Genomic DNA, 13,221 nt, shown 5'->3' with positions numbered 1-13,221 from the left:
TGTGTTTTGGGATGTCTGTGACCTTATTATCATTTTAGGCAGCCTCTCTGCTAATGGGTGGGGTTGTGTTCCTGTCTTGCTAGTTGTTTGGCATAGGTTGTCCAGCACTGTAGCTTATTGGTCATTGAGTGGAGCTGGGTCTTAGCGTTGAGATGGAGATCTCTGGGAGAACTTTCGCTATTTGATATTATGTGGAGCCAGGAGGTCTCTGGTGGACTAATGTCCTGAACTCGGATCTCCCACCTCAGAGGCACAGACCTGACACCAGCTGGAGCACCAAGACCCTTTCAGCCACACGGCCAGGTATGTGGGAGTTTCTTGCTTTTTGGGAAGTCTGAGGTCTTCTGCCAATGTTCAATAGCTGTTCTGTAGGAGTTGTTCCACATGTAGTTGTATTTCTGATGTATTTGTGAGGAGGAAGGTGATCTCTATGTCTTACTCCTCCATCATCTTGAAGGTCTCTCATTAGTACATCTTTTGTTGTCTATCTTAGTCTTCATTAATTCTAAGTTTTGTTACTTGGATAACTAATATTTACTTCATATGAAATTAATAGACTTTAATTATTAGTTTTTTTAAATTTCATGACTGAATATTATAAATGTTATAGTCCTTATGTTTTCTATTGGAGTTAAATTTGGAAATTTTACCACTCAAAAACTATAACTATAAACAGGATAATTATGCCAAAAGGCTTTCTATAATTAAGTAGTGTATACGTAAATCATGGTTCTTCAGTAGTTTATGTTGAATCATTAAATTATTTTTACTAAAAATGATCAAGTAAGTCCAAAATTCAATATCTAATTTAGAGTTACATAGCACCTGAAAGTGGATAATTTATATGGAGCCAAAATCGGTAGTTTCTACACATACCAGTGTACATGTTATGTGGAAGTTTTTTGAGAAGGTAACGTTATACAATAAAATGAAAGCAATGTACAAAGTCAGTATAATAAAATAGTTATAGACAGTAAGTGGGAGTTTTCATAGAGATCTGCTGGGAATGTGTGCTGTGTCCTTTGACCTGCCAGCATATTCACAGATGGGGCTTCAGATAATAAAAATGGGAGTCCATGGTCCCCATCAGAGGCATGCTTCTTTTGGATGCCTTGTCCATCTTTGAGTGCCAAGAACCCTGCACAGGGCAAAGAGCACAACAGGTCCTCAACTGACACATTTTCATAGTACTTAAGGATGTTGCAAAGCTGAAAGGTATAGCTATGCTTTAGATCTTCCAATAAAAAATAGAAGCAGTCAACTGGGAGCAATCTGTACAAAAACCCAACATTTTGGAATTTAACTTGGCAAAAGTTTACTGTAACTAATAGTAACACAAGAGTTTTTTGTTTTTTTGGGTTTTTTTTTTTTTAAGATTTCCCAGCAGTTTACTAAGGCTGCATTACTAAAAGAAAAAACAATTCTAAATATATTACTAGAAACATTATACTATCACCCAATTGGCAAAAATTTTTAAGTGTGACAACGTCGACTGTTGGTGAGACTGTGGAATAATGAGAACTCTGCAAACACTGCTGAGTATTTGCTACTGTCTTCCCACTGGACAGGCTACATCTGGGGATTAACTTTTGTCTTTCCTGGTAGAGAAGAGAGCAGGGACACTTTTGAAAATTTATGTCCTGCTTTTAGGCAAATAGGAAGAGGGCAGGGAGCTTTTCTGGCTTCTGCTCCTTCTCAGTTGCCTTCAGCTCAAAATAATTCTTATTCCAAAGTGGCATATTTGAGGATGGCATAATCTGCTACCGTTTCAGTACCTTACTTCCAAAAGGACAGTAGTCAACTATGTGAATGGTTTTCTTTTCTTTTCTTTATTGTGTTAAAAACCTGAACATTTCTTTTCAAAATAAAAATTGATGGGGCAACTCACTATGTAAGATGAATAAAAATTCAGCCTGAAAAGAGGAAAGAGAGGCGGGTAGGGAGTAAGGAAGAAAGGAAAGAAGGAAGGAAGGAAGGAAGGAAGGAAGGGAAGGAAGAGAGAGAGAGAAAGAAGGGAGGAAGGAAGGAAGAGGCAAAAGCCCAAACCCTATCTTCCATGAAACTTTGCTGTGAAAACCACCAAACAAGAGAAAAGCATCGGGACTGAGAAGAGGAAACCATATCAGCAAGAGACAGTTGAAAGAAATGGAGATCTACAGCCTGGGGCACGGAAAGACCATGGTGCCTGATTTCGAATATTTATAAGAAGGGCTTTTGGGTTGGAAGGTAGAACATACTCTGTGTTGCTGCTAATGACAAAACTAGAACCAAGGAGAGGGAGTTAGAAGGAGGAAGAAACCTATTTGAGAAAAGTAAGAAGGACGCGTCAAACTAAGACAGCGCTCACAAAAGGCAGAGGGCTCACCATTGCCAGAAGCATTCAAGGCCTGGTTGACCACATCCTTATGAAGCATGACATGGATGGGGTTCTTCCATTCAAAGAGACGTTAGGATGGAAGGACTTCTTTTCTGGGCTGTTCCATCTGATGTTGACGTTGAGGGTCAAAACTGATGTAAGAGTCCACCATGACTCTGGTACAAAACAGAAATCAATGGTGGTATCAACCACGCCCAACCCACCTGGTTGCATTCTTTCATCCTTACCTTTTCTTCTTCAGGCAATTGCTCTTAACTGCTGCTTCTCCCTCTGTCTGTTGCCCTTTCTTTTCCATAAACTTCTCATTTAAGGTAAGCAGGAGGGACAAATGCTGACAAGATGAGCAAGGATCAAGTGGTATGAAAATCTCATCCACTAATCCTGGCAATCAATTACAGCCATTCTCAGGATTTTGAGTCCCTCAAGCCTCTTCATTAATCAACCCCCAGTTATTCATTCTTCCCACACGTGCAACTCAAATTTGCTGTGGCATCATACTGTGTTCAGAGGAGTGTCTCACAAGCAATGGAAAAAGACTGGGTGTCTTTAGAATATTAGTCGGCAGCTAGTTTAGTTAAATCTCTCTCCACCCACGCTGTACTGTATTGATTACATTGTAAAGAAATGGCTAAATGAAGATATTATTTGTATTTGGTGCATTTGCTCTCATGCACACCATTCTATTTTAATTTACTTTTTAACAAGTAAGTCAATATTATTTTAAAATTATTTCCCATCTGGCATGCATGTTAATAAAGAAAATAAATCTACTAATTTGTGCCATATCAAATTTAACCTTTTTTTTTTTTGTACTTTCTAATTACATAGTTCTCAAGGAAATCAAACTGGAAAAACTGGATTTAATCTTCTTGTCTTTTAGTTCTCATACCTAACCATTTAGCGAGAGAAAGAAATGAAACACTAGTTTTTGGAGGTCTTAACCATATGAGAACAAAACACGTACAGTTATCTCTCTATTATTTGTCTTTATTTTCATAATGCTTGTGTAAAACCTAAATACAGCAAGGTAAACTGATTATCCTGCAAAATAATTCAGCATGATCTGAATCATAAAAGAATTCAATTATAGTCTGCCTCATTTTGGTGGGGTATATTATGATCAATTTTTTGAAATTCTGTAAATCACATGTATGTATGTATGTATGTATGTATATATGGTAATTCTCTATTACCCTGTTTGTTTATTCATTTCACATGATACCAGCACCATGTGCCACAAGAGACTGCTTATGCGTACACACATACGTGAGGCATTAACATTTCTAAGTGCTAAATTCGTGTGACTCAATTCGTTATGGTTTTGGAAATATTTTTCCTGATTCAAACTGTGTGTATGTGTGCTTATAGACAGTTGTGCACGTTGATAATAAATGGAATTAACAAGAAAAGTTAAATATAAAAATTTCTATATTAATGAATATTCATGTATTTTTCAACATAAAGTTGAAAAACATTATACTTTCTAGATATCTCAGAATGAAAACCATACTGCTGCCTTTTAGGAAGGTTAGGGTTAGGGTCTGGAGGAGACCACACTCTTACTGCAACATTTGAATGAGTCACTGAGTTAATTCACTGAAGGTGTAAAACTTTATGGGAAGTGAGACAACTACAGGGGAAAGAGCAGCTGGACCCAGTATAGTTGGTGAATCTCCTCTTCGCCCCCGTGGTTCTTTTATGAGGAACACCAGATCTGGGAGGCTCTTTTTTCCCTCGTCACAATCTAATTTTATTCTGTGTTTCCCTCACTCTGAAAGAACGTGTGCTCCCCATTTCTGCCCTTCCGTTAAGGGAACATTTACATTGCCACCGCATCTTTATCAGTGGAGAGAACACAGAGGGATTTCTCAGTTCTCCCTGGACAGATGCTTAATCCTCGTATTTCCGGAATCAAAGACAGTTCATTCCCACACATTCAATTCTGTGACCCTGATTTAATATTCTTTCACCTGAGCGCTGCCAATGCTGAATTGAATCTAAGGGTTAAAATTGGAAATACATTTCTCTGCACTGACCTATTGGTATTGCCCCTAAAATATATTTGAAAATGCCGTAAATCTTTAAGATAATGGAAAGAAAATGGAATTGCCTGTCAAAAGATGTCCTGTTTCTCTCTTGCTTACTATCTTCGTGACTTTAAACAATTTCCTTAAATCTCCTGAGTCATTAGTAAAATGTCAGCGATAGTACACCTGAGAGAGTTGGCATGGGAACAACACAAACTAATAAACATGAAAATATGTTTTGTAAATCACAGTACAGCAGAACTATGTCTATTATTATGTGTATGAGAAAAGTAGGTTTTTAAAAAAAAATCAGCTATCTAAAAATAATTATGTAATAACCCAAATGGGGAAAGAACTTGGAAAAGAATAGCTACATGCATATGTATAACTGAATCACTTTGCCCTACCCCTGAAACTAACACAACATTGTTAACCAACTATACTCCAATATAGAATAAAAGGTTTTTAAAAATAAATAAATAAATAAATAAATACATTGTAAATTAACTATACTTCAATAAAATTTTTAAAAGAGTTAAAAAATAAATAAAAATAATACTCAGGACTTCCCTGGTAGCACAGTGGTTGAGAATCTGCCAATTCAGGGGACACGGGTTTGAGCCCTGGTCTGGGAAGACCCCACATGCCGCGAAGCAACTGGGCCCATGAGCCACAATTACTGAGCCTGCGCGTCTAGAGCCTCTGCTCCACAACAAGAGGCCGCGATAGTGAGAGGCCCGCGCACCGCGATGAAGAGTGGCCCCCACTTGCTGCAACTAGAGAAAGCCCTCGCACAGAAACGAAGACCCAACACGGCCATAAATAAATAAATAAATAAATAAATAAAAATAATACTCATCACTCACTCAAACCTACAGTCCTTATATGATACCATAGTCCTAGAAATCTTAGAATATAATACATATCTAGGTTTTTTCCCTGAAAATAAACCTGAAAGTACTCAAGTACTTCAAAAATATATTTGTATCCATAAATTTAAAAGATAGGTTTTAGGGCTTCCCTGGTGGCACAGTGGTTGAGAGTCTGCCTGCTAATGCAGGGCACACGGGTTCGAGCCCTGGTCTGGGAAGATCCCACATGCCGCGGAGCAACTAGGCCCGTGAGCCACAACTACTGAGCCTGCGTGTCTGGAGCCTGTGCTCTGCAACAAGAGAGGCCGTGATAGTGAGAGGCCCACGCACCACGATGAAGAGTGGCCCCGGCTTGCCGCAACTAGAGAAAGCCCTCGCACAGAAACGAAGACCCAACACAGCCAAAAATAAATAAATAAATAAATAAACATTAAAAAAAAAAAAGATAGCTTTTATTCTTTTGCTGTTAACATTCTTTGTGTTTAAAAGTCTTACCATTACTTCTTTTTAAACTTAAAAATAAGCACATCTTCTTTTCATCCAATTAACTCAGTTGAGTAACAGATTATTTTTTAAAAAGCTTTCTAAACTAATATTTTGTAATGACTCATCCAAGAAAATATCTTTTCTGTTCAGAAGTCTGCACCTCTATTTTATTCTTCAGTCAACCACATAGCTTTAAAAATGTTTACTGTATCAATCAACCAAAGACCAATCAATCATTTCTTCCATTCCTCCATTCAGGAGAGCACCCCAGGTATGTGGATGGTGGCAGTGGATTTTCTGTAAAATCCGTGGTAGAACCTGGTGATCAGTTAGTAAATACACAAAGGCATTTATTCCTTCAATTTGATAATGAACTACTTATTGACTGCTTTATTTCAACAGCTGCTGGTCTAAGCTGTTAAATTGCTTGGCTAATGCACAAATACACGAGTCTAGAAAGTTAAAGAGAAAGAATGAAAAGGTCACCTGCTACCCTAACAACTTCATGGCATTCCCCTGAGCTCCCAGCCCCCTTTGGTGGCCATACTTCAGGGATGCATCGGTACTTTTTGCCATGATAGCATTTTTACTCTGCAGTGGAAATCACCTTGGGATTGTGTTCATCCTTTGTGAGTGGCTTATCGACTAGCTTCATCCTTTCATATTCTCAGTATTAACAATGGAAGTATTTTAATATTTTTATTTTTTGACAAAAATGACTTCTAATAACATCGTCTTAATAAGTTAGATCATTCACAATAGTCTAGAACAATTAATGTTTTCTTTTTGAGTCACCTAGAACTTGCTTCCAGATCTGAGATGTGATTGGTCTCTGTTGAGGCACCAAAACCCAAAGCACAGAATTGGAACTTAAGAGACTTGAATCCAGGTCTTGCTCTTTCACTAACTAGCTGAGGGGTTTAATCTTGAGCTTTAGTTCATCATGTGTGATCCTGGGCAGATCACTTGATGTCTTTTCTGCCTCAATTTTCTCATCTGTAAAAGGGATTAATAAAAATACTTACCTCTTAGCATTGTTGTAAGGAGTCAATGAGATTATGATTGTAAAGGTCGTAGAACAGCACTGCGTTCATATTAAGAACATAGTGTTATCTATAATAATGTGATAGTAATCTGTTTTGTCAGAATTCCTGTATTATCTCATCTCACAGGCTATAATGAGAACCAGATGACTTACTAAATGTTGTATTAGTTTTTTATTGCTGCATAGCCAATTACCGCTAACACATCAGCTTAAAACAATACTTGTTTATTATCTCATAGTTTCTATAGGTCAGAAGTCCAGATCTACCTTAGCTGAAGTCTCTGCTCAGGGCCTCAGAAGGTTGAAATCAAGGTGTCAGCTTGTGGTCCGTCCTGGAGCCCAGGATTCTCTTCCAATCTCATGTGGCCGTTGAGCAAATTTCTTTATGGTTGTGGGACTAAGGTCTCCATTTCTCGCGAGATGTCAGTGAGGGGTCGTTCTCAGCAACTAGAGGCTGCCCGCCGTTCCCGGCCGTGTGGCCCTCCCCATAATACGCAGTTGCTTCCTTCCAGGCCAGGCAGAGCATGCCTCACTACTTTCCAATCCCTTAACACCAGATGAAGAAAGGTCTGCTTTAAAGGGCTCACCTGACGAGGGCAGGCCACGCAGATCATCTCTCTTTACCCCTATGCTGTAACGTGATCACACCTTCATATCTCATCATGCTCAGGGGATCCACCCTTACCCAAGGGGAAGAGATCAGAGGAGAGTGAGGGTGGTGGCAGGGGATTGGGAGGGGGCATCTTAGAATTCTCCTTCAAATGTGATGTGAAGTGAAAAGTAAACATGATCTACAAATATAAAGTGCACATTATTGTAATCTTTATTATTGTTAGCATTACGATCATGATACCAACAAGTTCTTAACCTCACATGACACGATTCCACGTACTTGCAATGGTTTACGTTAACTGTAAAGAGTACTCCAATTCATTTAAAAATTATGTAACTCAGAGCTTAGCATTTGTTCCCTAGCTCCTTGAATTCCTATTCTCTTTGGGGTACTTACTTCCCAAATTCTTTCCTTTGATCTTTGTCACTGAATCACGACACTCCTTAAGAACAAAGTCCCACAGACAAATATGTTTCTGTTGGAGTCACCAGGGCAGAAAATTATCAGCCTTCATCACACTTACATGTATGCACCAATCCCAAAATTCCCCATAACTTGGTCATACTCAACTCTAAGACAAATTAAAGATAACCTTTTCCAGTGCTTTAATGATATTTAACCCAGGAACTATGTGACAGACTCTGAGAAGTTTATTCATAGGCGGCAGGATTGAACTCTAGATGGTCCACATGTCTGTGGCTTTGTCCTTTGACCAGCCCTCACAAGGATGTCATATATTGTAAAAAGTTTGATAAATAGATAGTAAAATATAATATAAATATAAAATAAATACAAATATAAAATAAACATAAAATAAAAATATATTAAAAGGATGATGTAAGGAATGGTTGAAAATGATTATATCTTCCATTTAAATGGAATGGGGAGTTTAACCTAGAAATCCAAACAAGAAACTTCTGGTATTTTGTGAATACAAACACCTTCAGGGCAAGGATCAGTTTCATATCCATACGGAGATTAGTAAAACTTTTGTACATGGAATAGAGTACTATCGGATAAAAAATAAATGAAAAGAATATGGACTGTAAATTATACTTGTGTTCAGAATCGTCTCTGCAACTGTTGGCAAGATGATCATGGATGAGTTACTTTTCCCACTGAGACTTAGTTTCTGCCTCTGCTAATACTGCCTACTATGTACTGTCTGCTATGTTAACATCGTCGTCTACGGTGGAAGATGTTCTGAGTAAGTGAAACAATCTAAGCTAAGTTCTTAGGACAATGTCTGCTACACAGTGAGCATTCAGTAAGTGTTGCCTATTGTTGTTATTGTTATTATTATTTATTTTAATTATGTTAACGTGTGGCCCAAGGTCTGGAATGTATTACTGCTCAAAAAATACTGCTTTCTTCACCCTTCTCCAATACCTGTTTGTTGAGTTGAGCTGGATGTGTCAAGAAGAGTATTTTGGATATTGTCAATCTAAAGTATGTTAAGAGGTTACCGTTAGTCTAATTTAATACAGTTTTCTTCCTCTCTTTCTTCCCCCCCGCCCACCTGCCTGTCTTCCTTCCATCTTCTCTTCTTACCTTGTCTTTCCTTCTTTCCTTCTCCTCTCTCTCTTTCTCCTAAATCCTCTTTCTCTATCCTTTTTTTTTCTCAAGCAGATATTATTTTAAATTTTCGAACAACCTATGTCAGCAAGTCTGGCCAAGTTATCTTTGAAGCAAGATCAATTTGCATCCACTATGTCACAACCTGGTTCATCATTGATTTAATTGCTGCCCTGCCTTTTGATCTCCTGTATGCTTTCAACGTCACAGTGGTGAGTAAAGAGCTCCCTTCCACATGACCTTGAAGGTTGGTTTTACCCCTGTGCTTATTTTTCACATGCTCAGGTTTTAAATATTTGTGGCAATTTGTATGTCCAGGATTTTGTGCCCTTTTAAATAAAGAGGCCAAGGTCACCAATGATATGCAGCCCAGATTCTCCACTTAAGGAAGTTAATTCCTTTTTGAAATTTGTATTACCCATTTCTAATCATTTAAATACCTAGAACCAGGATATTAAAAACTTGAATTCACCATCAAATTGACTCACTAAACAAATCCTTTGGTAAGGAAACCATCTGCAAGAATAGAAGCATTACTTTATGTTACTGAGCCAGATATTTCCCTCAAGAATTTGGTGGAGAGTTTGAAGATTTCTTCTACTTTTATGACTTTTACTCGCTACTTCTTGAATATTTCATTATTCATTGGCAAAACAGAAGACCTATCAAGATAGAAAGATAGGTTGAAATTAAAATAGAATTCAACCACTTCTTAGAAGTCCCTGTAAAAATGTTGGATTAAGCAAAAATCTAAATGATAAAATGACCAACATAAACCAAGCATCCTCTTGAATTTTTATTGATATTTGTAACTTCTCCTCTTTCTTCATCTAAAACTTTTATTCTCAGATTTCTTACAGGAAAGAAAGTATGCCCACTTGTAGTCGTAGCTATTTTTACTATTTAATGATTGACACTCTTAAAAGCATTAAGTGTTCCCTTATAAATAGAGAGACTTTTAGGAAGGTATAACAGAATTTTTGGACCAGTAATACAATTTGCTGCCAGAGTAACCAAATTTAGCAAGCAAAAATTTACTAGACATTAGTTCAAATTAAACATATTTCCTACTCAGTTGACAAACCTCCCCCCATAGAAATTATATTCTCTATCAAGAATTTAATAGCATAGTTTTCAATATTAAACAAAGTGATCAATGTTTCAAATACAATCATTACTGACTTCATAATGAAGACTGAACTAAACTCCTGACTACATAGTACAGATTTGTGCATTTGTTAATTGCCCGTATAATAGTATTTTTCTTTTCTTTTTCTTTCAGTTTTTTTTAAGTTGGGAAGTTGAGAGTGTCAACATCGTTAAGAGGTTTATAACTCAACTGAAGGGAAAGCTCTGGGGAAAATCTAGTATATAATATCAATCAGTGCTAAACTGGATTGTTATCTGAGCTTTTTAAAGTGCTTTTTAAGATTGAATTTGACTAGATAAGTATACTATAATGAAAGTGTAATGACTTAAAACAAGGTTTTTGCAAGACTGCCAAAAAATATCCTGAAGAAGTAGATAATTCATAAAATGATAAGAAAAATTTTCCAAATTATCCTGGAGAATTGTTAAATAAATGGTGTTTCATAGACTGCTGTAAATTAACTTGCTCTGCTACTAAATACTAATAATCATTTTTATATTCCATTTGTCTTTGAACACTGAACAAATAGGATAATTTTAAACATATATATAAAATATACTATAAAGCCTATAAAATAAAAAGTACATAAAATGTTTCGATATGATTAAAATTTCCATTGCCTAAAATTAACATGAGTAAAGAATTTTTGAAAAAGTCTAATTCTCATAATTTGATGAATTTTAAATACGTGTACATTTTCACTGTGCTTCTGCTACCCTTCTTCGTTCTCACTTGTGAAATACAGCACAAATCCTTTATAAAGATTAGAAGTTATAGATCAACATCTATGTCAGAAAGAAAGAAAAAGAGGAAAGAAGGAAGGAATCTCTCTCTCTTATCAGTGATAATTTTTCTGCTTTTCACAGGAGTGAGCATATGATCATTTAACAATTGGCATATAAATTTGTTATTCCTCCCAATATGTTAGTCAGTATGAAATATTCGATTTGAATAGAAAAGCTTGTTCAAAATATTATATTTACTTCCCAGGAAAGCATAAGTTATAAGGAAAAGTTCATAAGTTATGCTACTGTTATACTACACAGACTTACAAAAAGAAGAGCAGGAACAAACAAATAAAATAACAAAGGGGCTGATTTTCCAGGTCTAAAGTGGGTCCGGTTAGTGCATCTCTATAGATGACATTCAAAAACGCATGACAACCATCAAAAATGTATTGTGTGCTTTAGCTTTGACTGTGCCCACAATTGCTGATGGCAAATGTTTTACATGCAGCTCACACATTTATTTATTAAAACTTACTGTGTATAAGTCACGATGAAAGGCACAACGAGAGATAAAACTGTGAATGAGACATAGAAAGTATGTTAGAGTAAAAAGGCAAAAGTATGAATCCAAGTTTTATCACTTACCATCTGAGTGACTTCTTGGGAAAGTTAACATCAGAATAGGCCTAAAATCATAAAAATTCCTGCAGGGTTTCTGAGTAGCGTAAAAAGGAAACTTTTCTATAAAATACCTTGCCAAGTATCTAATACCTAGAAAGACCTCAGAACGGTAATTAACTTTTTTCTTTCTCTTTTTTCTTCCCTAGTTGATAGCCAGGAGGTGGTTATGTCCACTTGGTAGTAGGGGAAACTGCAGTTTGATAGAGGTTTTTGATGAATGCATCACTCACTGTCTTGCACCTGTCTACAAGGTGCTTATAATTCTTATCAGTGACAAATTCAGAGCAGCATCCCAAGAGTAAGAAGGTCCTTTCTCTTTTTCAGATGATATATTTCTATCTAAATCAAATATGCCTCTTCCTTCTGTCATTCATCAAGAGCCAAAATTCACATTTTATAGCTGGAGGTTTTGGACTCAGATAGGAATAAATGTAAATTTTTTTAAGTGACAGCGAAATCACCAGGGCTACCTCATCCTGGACTCCCAGGCTCATGTCCCTTATTTTTGTAAATGACTATTGTTCTCATGTAAGGGCAGCCTCACATTCTTCCCTCAAACATCCCCTTTCTGGCCAGAGAAAATGGGGAGCTTGCCTGCATCAATACTCTATATTCAGATGGTGTGTTAGTCTACTCAGGCAGCTATAAGAAAATATCATAAACTGGATGGCTTCAACAATGGGAATTTATTTCTCACTGTCCTGATGGCTGGGAAGTCCAAGATCAAGCTTTCAGCCAATTTGATTCTTGGTGAGGGCTCTCTTCCTGGCTTGTAGACGGCTGTCTTCTCTCCTCATCCTCACGTGGCCTTCATACAGTGAGGGGAGGGAGAGAGAGATTGGGGTGGGTGGCGAATAAGAGAGAGGGCGCTCTGGTCTATTCTTTTTTTTTTTTTTTTTTTTAATGGCACTGCAATGATACCATGCTTGAGAGTGAGCTGCTCTTTCTTTCTTTTATTTTATTTTATTTTATTTTATTTTATTTTATTTATGGCTGTGTTCGGTCTTCATTTCTGCACGAGGGCTTTCTCCAGTTGCGGCAAGCGGGGGCCACTCTTCATTGCGGTGCGCGGGCCTCTCACTATCGTGGCCTCTCTTGTTGTGGGGCACAGGCTCCAGATGCGCAGGCTCAGTAGTTGTGGCTCATGGGTCCAGTCACTCCGTGGCATGTGGGGTCTTCCCAGACCAGGGCTCAAACCCGTGTCCCCTGCATCGGCAGGCAGACTCTCAACCACTGCACCACCAGGGAAGCCCTGGTCTATTCTTATAGAGGCATTAATCCCATCTTGAGGACCCCACCCTCATGACCCCATCTAAACCAAATTACCTCCCAAAGACCCCATCTCAAATACCATCACACTGGGGGTTAGGGCTTCAACATATGAAATTTGCAGGTACACAATTCAGTCCATAGCAGATGGTATCCTCCATTTGAGAGTTCTGCTCCAGGATTCACTTTACTTACAAAATTGTTATCTATCTGTCAAAGTCACCTACCTATAAAATAAATTTCACCCCTAGTAATTCCCCTAAGCCACAAAGTAGAAACTGCATATGACTTACAATCAGCTGGAGAAATGATAGATGAGAACGTGAGTACAAAGGAGAAGAAAGTAAAACTCTACCCAGAAGACCCACAAAAAGGAATAAAAGACCACAGCTACCTGG

General features: G+C 37.5%; 1 protein-coding gene across 1 annotated transcript in view; it reads left to right on the top strand.

The window, feature by feature from the left end:
- The window catches only part of KCNH8 (potassium voltage-gated channel subfamily H member 8), a 276,697-nt gene that overhangs the window by 139,169 nt on the left and 124,307 nt on the right, over positions 1–13,221 (top strand). The window contains exon 7 of the mRNA XM_057545662.1: positions 9,050–9,207. Coding sequence (XP_057401645.1) covers positions 9,050–9,207 — 158 coding nt within the window. The remainder of the gene's footprint in view (positions 1–9,049; positions 9,208–13,221) is intronic.

This window comes from Balaenoptera acutorostrata, chromosome 4 (assembly GCF_949987535.1).
Source record: "Balaenoptera acutorostrata chromosome 4, mBalAcu1.1, whole genome shotgun sequence".
Classification (NCBI taxonomy): domain Eukaryota; kingdom Metazoa; phylum Chordata; class Mammalia; order Artiodactyla; family Balaenopteridae; genus Balaenoptera; species Balaenoptera acutorostrata.
The sequence above is the reverse complement of the archived record's forward strand: the minus strand, read 5'-3'. Positions and strand labels throughout refer to the sequence as shown.